The sequence below is a fragment of the Castor canadensis genome, chromosome X (assembly GCF_047511655.1).
Source record: "Castor canadensis chromosome X, mCasCan1.hap1v2, whole genome shotgun sequence".
Taxonomy (NCBI): Eukaryota; Metazoa; Chordata; class Mammalia; order Rodentia; family Castoridae; genus Castor; species Castor canadensis.
Window position 1 is genome coordinate 92,261,841 of NC_133405.1, and position 15,478 is coordinate 92,277,318.

At 45.1% G+C, this 15,478-nt stretch overlaps 1 protein-coding gene across 16 annotated transcripts in view; it reads right to left on the bottom strand.

Moving 5' to 3' along the window:
- The window catches only part of Huwe1 (HECT, UBA and WWE domain containing E3 ubiquitin protein ligase 1), a 152,416-nt gene that overhangs the window by 5,942 nt on the left and 130,996 nt on the right, over window positions 1–15,478 (bottom strand). For 14 of the 16 annotated variants that reach the window (XM_074063879.1, XM_074063880.1, XM_074063882.1 and 11 more), the window contains 15 exons: window positions 15,294–15,339; window positions 13,169–13,456; window positions 11,056–11,311; window positions 10,732–10,862; window positions 9,704–9,918; window positions 9,338–9,626; window positions 9,098–9,200; window positions 7,922–8,468; window positions 6,602–7,202; window positions 5,840–5,958; window positions 5,573–5,729; window positions 4,279–4,411; window positions 3,805–4,007; window positions 3,070–3,197; window positions 1,363–1,459 (listed from right to left, as the gene is read on the bottom strand). In XM_074063879.1, coding sequence (XP_073919980.1) covers window positions 1,363–1,459; window positions 3,070–3,197; window positions 3,805–4,007; window positions 4,279–4,411; window positions 5,573–5,729; window positions 5,840–5,958; window positions 6,602–7,202; window positions 7,922–8,468; window positions 9,098–9,200; window positions 9,338–9,626; window positions 9,704–9,918; window positions 10,732–10,862; window positions 11,056–11,311; window positions 13,169–13,456; window positions 15,294–15,339 — 3,313 coding nt within the window. The remainder of the gene's footprint in view (window positions 1–1,362; window positions 1,460–3,069; window positions 3,198–3,804; window positions 4,008–4,278; window positions 4,412–5,572; window positions 5,730–5,839; window positions 5,959–6,601; window positions 7,203–7,921; window positions 8,469–9,097; window positions 9,201–9,337; window positions 9,627–9,703; window positions 9,919–10,731; window positions 10,863–11,055; window positions 11,312–13,168; window positions 13,457–15,293; window positions 15,340–15,478) is intronic. The other 2 variants (XM_074063890.1, XM_074063891.1) reach the window with 1 other exon arrangement.

The following is a 15,478-nucleotide window of genomic DNA, read 5'->3' on the forward strand; positions in this document are numbered from 1 at the left end:
CATTTCTTCATTAACTTTAAGAACACCTGTGGGTTAAGTCAGCTAAGTGCAATGCAACAATGGTGGAACTTTGTATGGTTGCTTTCCTGTTCAAGGTATGTTTTAGGACATTATCCTCATTAAATTCTGATAGGCTGCTTTCTCCCTATTTTCTTTTTCAAAGACCAGGACCAGGACATAAAACTAGCTCTTTTTAAGTCTCATGCCTTTTGAGTTAATCATCTTGTCCTGGCACAGTTTAAAACCCTAAGAAGCCAAACCTCTCAGGTAGGTCCCCATGGCTGGTACTCTTCCTGGTACCCTTTGGGGGCTTATTCTAAACTGCTCAGTAGCCAAGCAACATGACCAACTGCATCTTCTGGGTGGGAGATAAGTAACTGCTTCCTCATCAGCCCCTTCCCCCCTGCCTTGCTATGCCCACCCCCACCAGACCCCTGCCTTGTTTAGGCTTCTTCCTGACCTTTGCTTTTTATCCTCTACCCAAATCCTGACTATTCTTCAAGGCTCTGACAGCCCTAGGTTTGAATCCTGGCTCTGGCACTTGCAGATCATGTGACCTTGGGTAAAAGAAGATGGATAGAGAACATGGGAATATCTAGCTCCCAAAGTCCAAATGAGCAATAAATGACTCAGTATAGCATTTCAAAAATGAGTGTCTTATGAGAACAATATTCCACAGGAATGTGTCCAAAGGATGCCAAAAAGTATCCTGTGTACAACTAACCTTGAGAAGTGCTACTAAGAACAAAAACAACACCCCCAACTCCAAAAATCAAACAAACACAAAAGCCAAGAGAAATGTCACTAATAATAGCATGTGCCAGGTACTTTGCTAATTGCTATACACATTATTAACTAGTTTAATCCTAACAACTGTGACTATCCCTACTTTTAGGGTACTGGGGTTGAACTTAGGCATTGTGCTTGTGATGAATATCCCTTTTTTAAATGAGGAAATAAGCTAAGAGAGATTTGCCTCAGGTCTCAGAGCTATTAAATAGGGGAGCCAAGACTTAAAACACATGTCATCTCAATGGGTAATATCCTACTTTCCTTGTGTTTGTTTTTGAAGACAGGGTCTCATTATGTAGCCCAGACTGGCCTTGAACTCACTATCTTCCTGACTTAGCCTCCAATGTGTTGGGATTACAGCGGGGCACTACCACACCTGGCACCTAGTTTCTTTCCTACATGAATTGTGGTGTGTTCTGGTGTTAATACCTGTTAACATTTACAAAAACCAGTGTTTACTGGAACAATCCGGAAAACACTTAGCTGATATATGTTGAGGGCAGGGAATCCAGCAATCTATAAGACTGACTCTCCCTTTTTGCTGGGCTATAAGGAGGAAATAGTACTGACCAATGGACTGAGTATCCTGAGCACTGGGAGATGGCTGGTCCACATCCATGGGCGACTCCTCTCTCCGAACAGATGCTTCTGACTGGCTAGACTCCGACTGGATAAAAGGGAGAGAAGGTTACCCAAAGGGTGCAACTTTGCTTTCCTTAGGACAGGGCTGGCCCTTCTCCTTTTTACACACTGAGGTTAGAAAGACGCTTTGCCTATCTGGTTAAGAAACTCTAGCTCTCCAGGATAAAAGGATGGGTTTCCCACCTCCTTTCCACTCTGAACTTGTAAGTTTTCCAAAGAGCTTTTTGGATGTCTGCATTTCCTATACTCTATTCCAGTCTTATGCTGAGCCAGACACAGGACTCCTGGATACAGACTTCAAGTTATCTGGATACAGACTTCAAGTTATCTGGAACAGGGGCGTGCGTGCGTGCGTGCGTGTGTGTGTGTGTGTGTGTACTCAAAATGGCAAAGAAGGTGGGCTTGCTTTGTTTCCATTTGTTCAGATAGGGAAATTCGTGCAATCTCTTGTGGGTGGATTATTTAAAAAGCCATCATCTTCAGGAGATGGAAAAAACACTGGGTAGAAAAAAAATACTCCAGAGCAAGAGCTTTTTATTTCCCCACCTCCTTTTTGTGTAGTACTGGTGTTTGAACTCAGGGACTCTTGCACGCTACACAGGCGCTTTTACCACTTAAGTCATTTGCCAGTCATTTTTTTTTTAAGATAGGGTCTCTCAAACTATTTGCCTGGGCTGGCTTTGAACTGTGATCCTCCAGATCTCTGCCTCCCAAGTAGATGGGATTACAGGCATGAGCAACCAGGGCCTGGCTTTTTTTCCCTTTCTACCCTCCTGGAGCCACTGTCCCTAAATTCTAGGCTATGCCTGGCCATGTCCAATGACACCATAACGTACATAGCAGTAATTCCACACAAAAACCAGGCCTCAGGATACCTTTATTTCCAGGATCTTGGGAAGATGACTTGCATGGTGCAAGGACAGGAAGACAATGAGAGAATGCCACAGCATACATATTAGGCCTGGTTTTTATTGCAGCCACTCTGTACCCGAATTTCATTATTTTTTTTTCGGCACTGGGGTTTGAACTCAGGGCCTCATGCTTGCTTGGCAGGCGCTCTTACCACTTGAGTCACTCTGCCAGTCCTGGGACCCCAGTGCTGAGCTGGGTATTTAAGTACTTGAAAACTTCCTTCTAAAGTGCCTGAGTACCAAGGTACCAAGGGATTATGGAGAACAGAGGCAGAGGTCAGGGTGGAAGGAGCAGCCACAGACAAGATGTGGCTGCATGGGATTAGTGCCAAGCTTGGGGGACATTCAGGGTAGGAGTCCTGAGATATCTTTGATGTATCTACATTGTTTCATGACACTGAAAAAAATCTTTACCATATACCCCCCCTCAGAACCCAGACACTTAGCATTTAGGCAGTTTGCAAAAGCGCCACTACTGACTGGATAGCTGGGAGTGGGTTATGACGGCCAAGCTTTAAACCAAACCGAACTTCAAATCAAACCAAGAAACCAATTAAGAAACAGTAAGGAAAACAACAGAATGTGACCTTGTTGTCTAAAAGCATTCATATAGCAAACTTAATGCAAAAGCATACAAGGTAAGGGTAATGAAACCCCACTGATGACATGGTGGGGGGAGGAAGGGAGAGACAAATGAATGAGGGGCCACAGGCATCATGCTAACCGTTGCTGCTTGTTGCTGTCTCCGCGCCCTTTGACCCTCACGTACCATTTGTATAATGGCATCAGCCTCAGCCTCCAGCTGCCGAACAGCTGCCTGGATGCTGCTAGCTGAGCCTAAACCGGTGGAACCTGGGAGAAAGAAGAAAGGAAGGCAAGATATAAAATGTAGGAAGAGGGAATGTCCAATACTCTCTACTATCTTCAGGGCTGCCACTGGGCATCTTGCTGAGGTCTTTGATCTTGAGTACTCATCATCAGGCAGTAAGATCTATCATTACAAATAAGGGCAGGAGGCATACTGTTGGCAGATGGATGGTGGCGTATGAGAGAGTTCTGTGGTACAGGAGGAAAGAGGTAGGGAAAATGATTTGAGAGGCCAATGGCTGAGGTAACATGGCTACAGTGTTTTAGTTAGGAGTGATCAGGGAAGCAGAAAGGTAGTAGTGCACACCTAATGAGTTAAGTCTTGTTTAGCAAAAGATCAGTCCCCAGTTTCCTTGGCAGATTTTTATTCCCTCTCAATTCCCACTTGCCCTACTCAAATACTTAGGTAGACAACTTGAACGAGATACACAATGCAGCCATCAACATTTTGACCCTTAGAAAAAAAGGATCACCGTGTTGCTTTTGGAAAGGTCAAACAGGAAGGAAACAGGACACTGAGTCCGGCCTCTTCAGGGACTCTGGGTTCTCCACCACCAACCCTGCCCCTTAACTGGACACTCTAGTTCCATACCTAGCCTGCCTGTCTGCTTGGCTTTCTTGTTAGCTCGGCGTGTGTCATCCCGCAGCTGGATGATGACCTGCAGTACCCTCAAGAAGAACTTCTGGGTAGATGTCTTGGATGTCAACATGGACATAGAAGGCAGCTGGAGCTCCCGGCCACCCAAGGGTCGCTTCTGAGATGCCACAATTACCACATTCTCAGCCATGTCAAACCTAGAGTGTAGAGGTGGCTTGCATATATTGACAGCATCAAAGAATAAACACTCAGAGTAAGCAGGGCTTTCTGGTGTCAGAGGGGTAAGGAGCCTCAGAAGGAAATATACAAAAGTGGGAGAATTAGAAAAAAAATCAGGTCAAATATGCATAAGAAATATCAAATAGAAACATCACCCAGAGAGAGAAAATACAACAGAAATCAGCAAGAGCCACTTTTCAGAATGTCCCAGAGTCCAGCCAACAGCCAAAAAGGACAGCTACCACCCACCTGCTCTGCATTTTGCCTTTCAGCTTGGTGGTCTGTGGCTGCTCCTCAGGCAGGCCATCAGGAGAGAGTGTCTCACATTGTGCTCGCCGCTGCTGTTCCAGGTTGTATTCTCGTAGCTCAGCCAGTAGGGTACCTGGATAAGCAGGAGTCATCAAGTATTCTCAGATTTTTCCCACTGCAGTAGCTGAAAGCCAAACTTTCCCAGGAAACCTGCCTAGACCACACTCTTTGCAGAAAACCCAAACTTAGCAATACTTTTGCTCTGTTCAGCTTACTGGGTGTGCTCATGGATCAACTGGTGACCACTGATTTACTTGGTCCCAGGAATCTGTTGAATATACACAAAATATAGTTTGGTGTAGAAAAGAAAAAAACATTTCCTTTTGGAACCAAGCAGGCCATAGTCTAAAGTTCTGTATATCTTTTAAACTGAGGTTTGGTGGCGATCTCATATTTCTTGACTCCATTCCCAGTATGCTTACATATCTTAATAATAGGAATAATGCTGCCTAACTTTCCAAGGATGCTGTTAGAACTATGAGATAATTATGTAGCAGAGTGGTTGTAGACAATACCCGGCTCAGGGATGTTGAATAATTGGTAGCAATCAAAAAAAGTTGAGTAAATTCTTTCAGAAAAAACCTTGTAATTTTCATGCAGCAAAAAATACTGAGTTACAGAGGCCAATCAACTTGCTTATCATCTCAGCATTTGTGGTAAGAAAATAGATAAGTAGGGAGCCAAGATCTAGGAAGACCCACAATTAGGAAGAGGGTGGGAGAGAGCAGAGACTCTCTGCACTTAAAGAAACATGTGGCTCTACTCCTTGGTCCAAATCAACTTCATCATCGTCGGACTTAGTTTTCTTTTTGGTAAAATAGGGAAGACAAAAGGAACTGAACTGAACAATTTGCAAGTGTTAGAATCTTTGCATCCTTAAAACTACGTAAAAGCAGAAAGCATTATTCTGACTCTATTATTGTGAGCTTGAACATAGCTAAAGGAACATCTTTGAGGTGGTACAGTTACCTCTGCAGCTCATCATGGAGTTATTACAAGTGTTCATTAGGGAAAAGAAAGGAGGCCTCGCTGTTCCCATACATTCCCCTGTCCTTTTACTAAGCATGGATGACCAGCTATATGCCAGGTATCGGGAGAAGCCCAGCCTTGTTCTTTGAAGAAGGCAGCAGAGGAAAATGGAGAAGCAGGGCCTTAGGGGCATGGTGGAGTCTAATTCAGCTTGGAGGCTTGGGAATGCTTCCAGAAAGACATAATTTTTTCTTCCTGTTGTTACCTATCTGTTTGCAAAGGGTGTAACCCAGATGGCGGGCTCCATTCAGAAGCAGCTTAAGAACTGTGTCCCGGGTCCCAGGGTCCCCCCGAGAGAGCTGCAGTAACACATTGGCTGCATCTTCTAGGCCTTCTTCAGAACAAGAATGGGATGTCAACACCTAGGGAAAAGAAAGGAGAAGTGGTAAGTCCCAACCTAAGAACTAAAACAAAGTCTGCTCTGTCTGTCCTTTCTCCCCAACCTTGGCAGGTCACAAGAGCTTGGACTCACCTCCACAGAGAGCTGCAGCTGGTTTTCAGTGAGGCCAGAGGATACCATCTTCAAGTCAATACCGCTGCTGCCTCCCTCACCCATCTTTGCTGGAGATTTGCTGCCCTTAGTAGTAGAAGCTTTGAGGAAATAGAACACTGTAAGGCTCTGTGACAGTTATAAGCCAGAGACTTAAGTGGCACAACCAAGAAATCATTGATCTGTCTGTCCAAAGCTTCAGAAAATGAAAATCCAACCCACCAGAGCCAAATCTAAATAACTTGAGATGATAAGGACTCCTATGACTGTACTGTCAAGTTGACAAAGAGCCCCAGGCATTTCTCCCAACTGGTCCTATATTTAACAGATACCATCTATTCTATAATACCCAGTTCTGCAGAAAATTCTTGGTCATCCACTACAGGGCTTATTCCCTTCAGTTCCTTAGGGACAGTCTTGCTACCCTAATTCACACTGCTCTTGAACTATGTCCTACAAGAACAGACTGGAAAGGCTGTGAGTTCCTTGAAAGTTGGGATTTTCTTTTTCTTCCCGTTTTGGTGCATATTCTATGAATGCCTACTGGTGGTGTTGGGTGGAGGGAGGGAAGGAAATGGAGAAACTGGGGCAGATGAGGGTGAGAATGAACATATCCTGTTCTCACAAACATAAACCAAGTGGATTAATCACTATCATTTAGGGAAGACTACCAGGATGGGGGAATGGGGGTGGATGGGAGTCATAGTACACACCCTACAGCTCCCAGCCTACATCCACACTTACTTGAAACAGTAGTGGTAGCAGTTGTGGGGGTAGTCACTGTGGTAGAAGCAGCTACGGCAATGGTGGAAATAGCTGTGGCAGCAACCAGAGCTGGAGCGGGAGTGAGAGGGGTAGATGTAGCAGAGGGTGTGGGCATGGCGGTGGCAGTGGTGGTGGTAGTAGATGTGGTTGAGGTGGCAGCAGTGGTGGAGGGTACACTGCTGCCAGAGCTAGACTGTGCTTCTGACACTTTGTTTTCTGGGAGGGCAATTGAGATGAGAGAGAGGAGTCTGAGGAGTTTCTCAGTTAAGAGAGAGCTTCGGCGGATGACTGGGTGTGACAACATGTTCATGAGTTGCCCCAGTGGAGAGGCCTCGAGGCTGTGTAGGGAGGTTTCTCCCTCACCAGCAGCGCTCACTGGCACTGACTTCACGGAGTTCTTGCCTTTCCGGCTGACATTCATGTTGTCCAGTTTTACCAATAAGTCCCAGAAGTCTGTACAAATGCCACTGCTGTTGGACTGTGAGGAGCATGGGCTGCAAGCCTGCTTACTACCCCTCTCCCGATCGCTCTCACAGTTTGTTTCTTTGGTCCGCTGCTGTGTGAAGTGGCTGGGAAACACCTGCCAGGAAAAGAAGAATAGGCTCGGTCTAGGGGGTCTCAACAGAGGATAAGCCTTCCTCACAGGGAAAGACAGTTGGTTCCCAGATTTTCCTCTCCTCTTGATAGCTTTGGTGACATGGGACAGATGGCATAAAGGAGCATAAATTATCCAAGAGATGGTGAAGCAGTCTAGAGAAATGAGCAAGGGTTTTGCAGCAAGATAGAATGATTAGTAATCTTTTCTGAGCCTCAGTTTCTGTACTTATAAAATGGGGAGGACAATACCACTGCCTTGCAAAGAAGTTGTTGAGATTAAATGAGACAATGTATTCTTGCATAGTGCCTGACACAAGGTGAGCCCAATACATAATAAAAATGCTTATTATTCAAAGAACACTGATCAGAGATTCCCACTAAGTTCTAGGTCCAGCTCCGTCACTTTCTAGTCATGTGACAAAGCAGTAAAATGTTCCAAGTCCCAGCTTCTGCATCTGTAAAATGAGAATCATATAGATTGCAGACAGTGGTTTTGATAAGCAAATGACATCATACATAAAAACTGTAAAAAGTGAAGATAAAAAACTCCTGCAGTTATTTATTGGATAATTTCCCAGAATCTATACAGGATCTATCATACAAAGTAACAAACTTGTCAGGCCCCCTTAGTGTCTGGATCTCACCTAGGCTGCCACCCCTTTTTCATCCCTGGAAGAGTAAAGGGTTTCTGAGGCTTCTCACCTTGGCCAACTGAATAAGTGTGTCCAGAACATGTCTGCAGACAACAGGAGCAGCCTGGGGGTGGATGTGGACAGTAGAGCCACTGCTTGCATGCTTCTCAGTATGTTTACGCCCTCCTGAACGCTGGATCTGGAATATATTAGTCCTGCAGCCTAAGGCTGCATCCATGGACACTGAGAGCCAGGAAAGCTGATTTGAGCTTTTGGACTCCATCTTGTGGAGCAGGTCCAAGGGACGGTTCTCATGGCTGCTTGACCCACAACTCTTACTTGACTTTTTGCCCTTTTCCTCACTTGTGGAGAGCTTAGGTGTTTCGATGCATAACTCACTCTCACTGCTGCGCTGCAAGATGGACAGGAGGCTGCGGATGACCCAGTGGCGGGTCTGGGCATGATAGCAAAGATTTCTCAGTACTCGGTGTAGACGGCTAGTATTGAGCTTTGGCTCATCCACGAAAAGCAGGACCAGTAGACAAGATAGGGCTTCGTGGTCCAGAAGGAGCCGTCCTCGGAGGCGGAGGAGAGTGTCCACATTACTGCCTGAAGGCCTAGAAACAGAGAATGGTTGCTGGGTAACATTAAATCCAGAGCTCTGCATGAGGTGTGAACCTGGGAGTGAGGGGACAACTCCAGGGAGGCTTGACAAAGGAAATGTGTCCACGATATACCAGGCACTTTACAATGTCTTCCCCACAGGGCTGCTGTACAGCCTAGCGATGATAAAGAGGCTCTAACAGATTAAATAACTTATCCTCACTATCTGACCACTGAGAAGGAATGAGATTCTAACACATATTGGTAAAAACTTGATTGCATCTAGTCTATGAGACACTGCTTGTTTTTGCCTGATAGGTACTGATCTCCCGTCTTAACATTCTGGTATGTTAAGCCCATGCTGCTTCAACCTAGTTAAATAACCAAGTCCTCTCTACTTTTCCTTGTTTTCTTATTTGCATGGGAAGCAGGTGACTTTCCTTCTGTTAAAACCATAGCTAGTGCTTGCTGCCAGCCTGCCTTTGTGATTCTGGTCTTTAGTAGCGAGGGAACTCAAAGGTATGGCTCTCTTACTCATTCAAGGAAAGGTACAGCCTATCTCTCAGGATTTCAGTTTCTCCACCAATACAAATTAGGGAGTTGGAGGGTGGAACAGTGATAAGGTGAAAAAAGACAAAGGTACCTATTATGGCTGCTGCTACCGCCCATCTGGAAGGTGCCACCTCTCTGTACAGCAAGGCGAGTATATTGGACCCCACGGTTGCCACTCAGACGACTGGTGAAAGCTAGAAGGGAAAAAAAAACAACAACTGAGGTTGGGGAAGGGGGATGGCAAGCTGGGTTCAGGTAACACAACAGGGCGCAAACAGTGTCATCTGGCCAAGTCAGATACTAGAGCCCTCCCACTTGCTTCCCTCTGTACCTGGGCTTCGGAGAATGGCAGAGAGTGCAGAGGTGCTACTGTGCCCAAAGAGACGTTCATGCATGAGCTGCCGCTGCCTTGCTTCCTGCTCTCGTCTCAGGGCTTGAGCCTCTGCTGCGATGTCAGGTGGCATCACAGCCAACACGCTATCTTCCATGTCCTCTAGGACACTTCGGCGCAGATCTGAGGGCAGAGTCTGGATGAAGGTCACAGGATCCATGGGGGTGTCTGAGCTGGCATTCTGGGCCAGCTCCCGTCGCTGCTGCTCAGCTCTCTGCTGTGCTAGTACCTATGGGGTAGAAGAAGTCAATGGGGGCACATCTCATGCCAGGTAGCCTTGCCTCACCCATTTTCCCGCACACGTACTTCCTCCTGAATGGCTGGAGGCAGGGCAGCCAGGAACTCAGGGCTCACTTCAGTCACACCAGGATTTCCCACTACTGCAGGAGCTGAGCTATTTGTGGAGGGGGCACTTCGGGTTGGTGGACGAATGCCCAACTGGTTCTGCAGGACTTCCCGACGGATGTCATCAGGTAGAGCAGCCAGAAAAGAGGGGTCCACGCCTTCAGGGAGACTGATACCTGAAGGGAGATGCAAGATATGAAGAGATTCATATCTTTACTGGTGCCAAAGATATACTTAGAGAAAAGAAACCCATGTTACTGCTTGAGGGAAATTAGGCTGCTTACAAAGGACATGGGAAAGAGAAGGCCCATTCACCCACCTTCTGAAGTTTAGAATAGCAATCATGTGCCAGGTTGTGTACACAGTCACTTCACCTCATAAAGACTCCATCATATAGATACTATTGCCCTCTTATTTATAAGTGTTCACCCAAGGCCTTGTTTTAAAGGCTTGGTCTCCGGCCTGTGGCACCACAGGGAGATGATGGAACCTCTAAGAGATGGGGCCTAGTTGGAAGTCTTTCACTCATATGGAAGTGTGTGTTTCTGAAGTGAACATGGGGCCCTGGCCCCTCCTCATGCTCTTTTGCCATGTACTCCCACCACAGGCCTAAAAACTAACAGAGATCAATTGAAACCTTCAAAATACTGAGCCAAAATAAACCTTTTCCCTTTTAAAGTTGATAATCTCAGGTATTTTATTCCAATAACAGAAAACTAACAGTATCAATGAGAATCAGATATTAAATAATGGTAAGTAGGTTTTAAAGGCAGGAAGTGGTATAGTTAGGAGAATATGAGTAAGCTAAGGTCCGCCTGACTCCCAAGCCTGGACTTTTATTTATTACAGAAAATCAGAATCCCCTGACTGCCAGTCTTTCTACACATGGGCTCTCCCATCTGGATTGAACTGTTTGGGAGATTTTCAATGAAAAGGGCTACTAGAAACTGAAACAACTCAAGGATAGCCTGAACACACATGGAATTCACCTGCAAGGGGATCTTCTTCTTCACTGCTTGTTGAAGGCAGCGGCTCTTCTAGGATTCCTCGGGAATCTGCTCCAGAGATGGCCACAGCAGAATCTCTGGTGGAAGAACTCTCAGAGGAAGCAGGGGGAGAGCTGAGAGAAACAAATCATTCTCAGGTTGTTCTCTGTGTTATGTTTTACCATTTATAAAACACCCTTGACAAAATCTCTTTCTCATAGAAACCAGGTTGACTTTCTGAGCATAAGAGCATGACCGTTGGTTAACAAGTATGAGTGCAACTTGAAACACCCTCTAACACAGCCCTACTCTTACCCACAGTTTTACCTGTCCTCAGGTGGCTGGGTAGATTCTCCTGACACATCAGCCCTGCCTTGTGCTTCTGCCACAACTGGTGGAGCATCCCCAGGAGTTGAGCTGCCTGCTGTGGGTTGTTCAGAACTGCCAGCTGTTGCGGAGTCGCCCACAGCTTCCTCTAAGGTACAGGAAGCCAGGCTGCTGGTGTCCATGGGAGAGCCTTCCAGTTGACTGCTGACAGCTGTCAGTGCATCAGAATCTTCAGCTCTCTCTGGGGAAAGAGAGGCTAGGAAGAAGTCAGGGGGAGGAGTTAGATCTTTGTTTAGAATCAGGGCAACATAACAGACAAGGTCTTTGGCAGAGGTGCTTCCTTTGAAACAGAGCAGACTTCTCACTTTTCTATCTTCATGCCCTGCTGGTCTGCTTTTCAACCTTCCATCCTACCTTCTTTTCAAGACTCCACTTAAGCCTTTTCTATCTTTTGTTTGGAGTGGGATAGGGTAGTGGGACTGGGGTTTGAACTCAAGGCTTCACACTTGCAAAGCAGGTGCTCTACCATTTGAGTCATGCCTTCAGTTCATTTTGCTCTGGTTATTTTGGAGATGGGGTCTTGCAAACTGGCAAGCCATGAACTATAATCCTCTCGACTTCAGCCTCCCAAGTAGCTAGGATTACAGGTGTGAGTCACTGGCACCTGGCTTCATTTCTTGAACATTTACTGTGTTCCCATGGGTGCCTGTGAAACATCTTCCCTGGGTACTCAAGGTAAGGGATCCTGTTACTCTCAGAGTTCCTGCAGGCACCATTTGTACATGCATGTTATCAGTTTCAGTTTTCTAAATAAACAAGGTTCCCTAAAGAAAGAAAACCTAAGACCTTAAGTCTCTCCAGGGCACACCACAGGTAGCATGGTATGGAGCATGGAAAGCAAACAGGTTTCAATTTAAATTAAAATACTGTGCTGAGAAGAATTTTGAAGCTCCATTTCAAACCAGCGGGAAATACTGCATAAGATAAAGGTGTCCAGGAGGATAGGAGAGCTATGTGTGGGGTCACATGCTTGCCATCTAAAGAACTGTTCAATCATTTACTGAATAACTCTGGGCTAATCATTTCACTTCTGAGGTTCAATTTATTCTTTTTTTTTTCTTTTGTGGTACTGGGGTTTGAACTCAGGGCCTCACACTTGCTAGGCAGGGGCTCTACTACTTGAGCTACCCCACCAGCCTGAGGTTCAATTTATTTATTTATTTATTTTTGAAACTAAATATATTTTAATAGAAAACAAAATACAAAATAACTCTTTTCAGAAAACAGAAATATTTATTCTCCCCCCACACTAGAACTTGCTTTTCTGGTGCATGTTTGATATGTACGCTACATGCGCTTGCTCACAACACATTCGTTCATGAGACTGGTGCTGTAGTGCAGGGTGGGGGTCATTGCAGGAAGACACCAAAAGCCATGTTCATCTGAAACCCAACACTTCCTAAACCTATCTTGTGACTTATTCCAAATTACTCTTCAGCATAATCTTTTTACTTTTTTGGTGCTAGGGATCACACCTAGGGCTTCACACATGCTAGGCAAGTGCTCTACCACTGAGCTACACCCCCAGCCCCTCATAATCTTTCTGTTTCAGGGGAAAAAATTATTGACAGACGTGCAGCCAAGAAAAGAATCTTTCTCATTATCACTGCAACAGCTCAATGTCCAGTCAACTTGCCCACCCACTTCAAGAAACACGTCATTAGGCAGGGTCGACCTACACCCCAGACTTCCCTTTCTCCCTACTTGAGCTACCCCACCAGCCTGAGGTTCAATTTATTAATGCCATCTACTTCAAAGAACTGTTTTCAAAGAAGTTAAATAATAAGCCTATGATGATAGTCCAGGGAAAGAGTAACTGAGTCAATAAATTGTAGGTGTCCTTATATCATTAGATATTCAACAACAGTCAGTTGAGAACACAAGAGAAGAAACCTCAACTTCACCTAAGAAAGCTAATGTACCAAGCCAACTATCTGAGGACATCAGTTCCAGTTTCCTGGTTATTTTTCTCAAACCAGAGCAGAATGAATCTACAAAGATAGCCATTCTTCCCTCTGATTTCATGCCCCTCCAAAGTTGAAATTTTACTCACTTATAGTGGGAGCTGGGGATAACTCCATCTGTGTTGTTTCTGCTTCTCCACTTGGCCTTGTGGGACCCAATTCCTCTGACTCTACAGGCATCAATAGCTGTGTTGAGCTACCCCCTTCTCCAGCTGGGGACTGTAGCTCCTGAGGAACCTCTCCTAAGGCTGGTGGGGGTGGGAGTGCTGGTTGCTGCTGTGAGGGTTGCAGAGTGCCAAGGGGCTCCTTGGACTCAGATGTAGCTGCATCAGTTGAAGAGGGGGTTGTTGGGTAGCTGTCAGGCATAGGAGTCCCATCTTTCTCGGAAAGAACGATAATGGGAGTTTAGGAGGAAATTAGCTAATGACCAGAGGAATCATCCTAAGCAACACATGTGGCTTGACAAATATCCCACTTAGCAAATGACATTAGACCCCCCTGCCCCGCAACCAAATGCGCTAAGAAACAGCTCTTGGCTGGGCTGGTATACTCAGGACGAAGGCTAAAGTACAGTGTTTTCCAAGTATCAAGGACTATAAGATTTGACTCTGGATGCTAAGTAAAAAATCTTTCCTGTGCCCTAGGTAGAAGGGGACAACTTTAGGCCACATAGATACAGTGAGGCTCAATGCCTCTGCAGCTACAAGGAAAATTTACCTACCCAAAGCCTAGGGGTCTTTTCATTTCCTAACCTACTTGGAGCAGAAATGGTTAGAATATCCTTCAAAACTCTTACGTTCCATTCCCTTCTACCTATTCTTGATCTACTACTGAGTAAATGAAGTCAACAAATGGCGAAATGTTGAGCTTGTGTCCACAGGTAAAATAATTATAAGTTTCAGGCAATGAAGGGTAAGTTTCTTCATACTAGTATCTGCCTCACCCTAACTATCTTATGTTTCCTTCTACCTCTCCTTTTTCTATAGTCTTGATTATTCGAGGACCACCTACAGTTTTTATCTGATGGAAGCAACACTGCCAAGACTTAGTGTGAAAAATGCCACACACCAGGGAAAGTAGTAAGTTGTATAGTTATCTTCTTATTGGGGCCTAAAATCCCTACCCCACAACAATACAACTTACTACCTCACCCCGGCATGAGCAGAATTCTCTATTAAGTAGGCAAAAGGCCATTTCACCTGGTGGCAGAACCTTTCAGATACCTATTGTTAGGCTAAGGGTACCAGGACACCTTCCCTCCTTTCACAATCATTTTCCAACTCAAGTGCAAAAGAAGACAGAGGTGTAGGAAAGAAGAAGAAAGTTCTGAGGAAATAGGGGTGGGGGTAACATATGGAACCACACCAGTTGTTAAAATCATAAAAATGGTTGCTGACCGTTGTCAAGAAGATTAGAAAGAATAGAAAGCATACAGTAATACTGTTTAGCCCACAAAAAGCTACCTTCCCTAAAAGCAGACTGTCTAGGACAATGTTCTTAAGGCATTTATAGATTACATGGACCACTAAGATTTAGAGAAAAAGGAACAAAAAATAGAGACTAATGTAGATATTACCAACTTTTAGTTTAGCCATTTAAGAAAAACAATCTCATCAACATTTTTTTTTGGGTGGATACTGGGATTTGAACTCAGGGCCTCACGTTTGCTAGGAGGCATTTCTAGCCACGTAAGTCACTCCACCAGCCCCTCATCAACATAATGTGATAAGAATATTCTGATACTAAAGAACTAGGAAGGACATAAAAACAGTCTTTTGAATAAATTCAGCTTTATGAAAAACACATTAAGCCTCCCTGATTAGGACTAGCATATGAGAACCACTGACATCAGATGTTCTCATTCATGAAGTGCCACATCTAATGGTCACCAAAGGACCAATCTCCTCAAAGATGTACATACTCAGTTTCAGAGGAAAACAGGACACACAAGCTCACTATACATGTTAGAATGAAGCACAGCAAAACCACAATAACCTGAGCAAGTTGGAGAGGAAGTGTACTACCGTGGGAAAGACAGTAGACTGTATAGTTATCTCCAAGATGGGGTATGACCCTAAAACTATACAATCTACTACCTCATCCCACAGAGCACCAGTGTCTGTCTTCAGCCCACGTGGGCCAGATGTTCAGAAGGGTCAGGAGAGAGAATCCACTGATGAATTAGTAAGAAGGGGAAAAGGGAGGAAGAGTTACCTGAGAGGTTCTGTTCCGTGGAGTCATTTGTCTTAGATGCAGTACACTGAAAAGAGAAGGGACATACCAACATGGGACTTTTGCAAGCACATGAGACAGGTCAGTTGTGAGAGTCACCATCCAGGAGATCAGTGACCTGACGGAAAATGCTTTCGCCATTTAACAAAGGAAGATGATAAATTCAG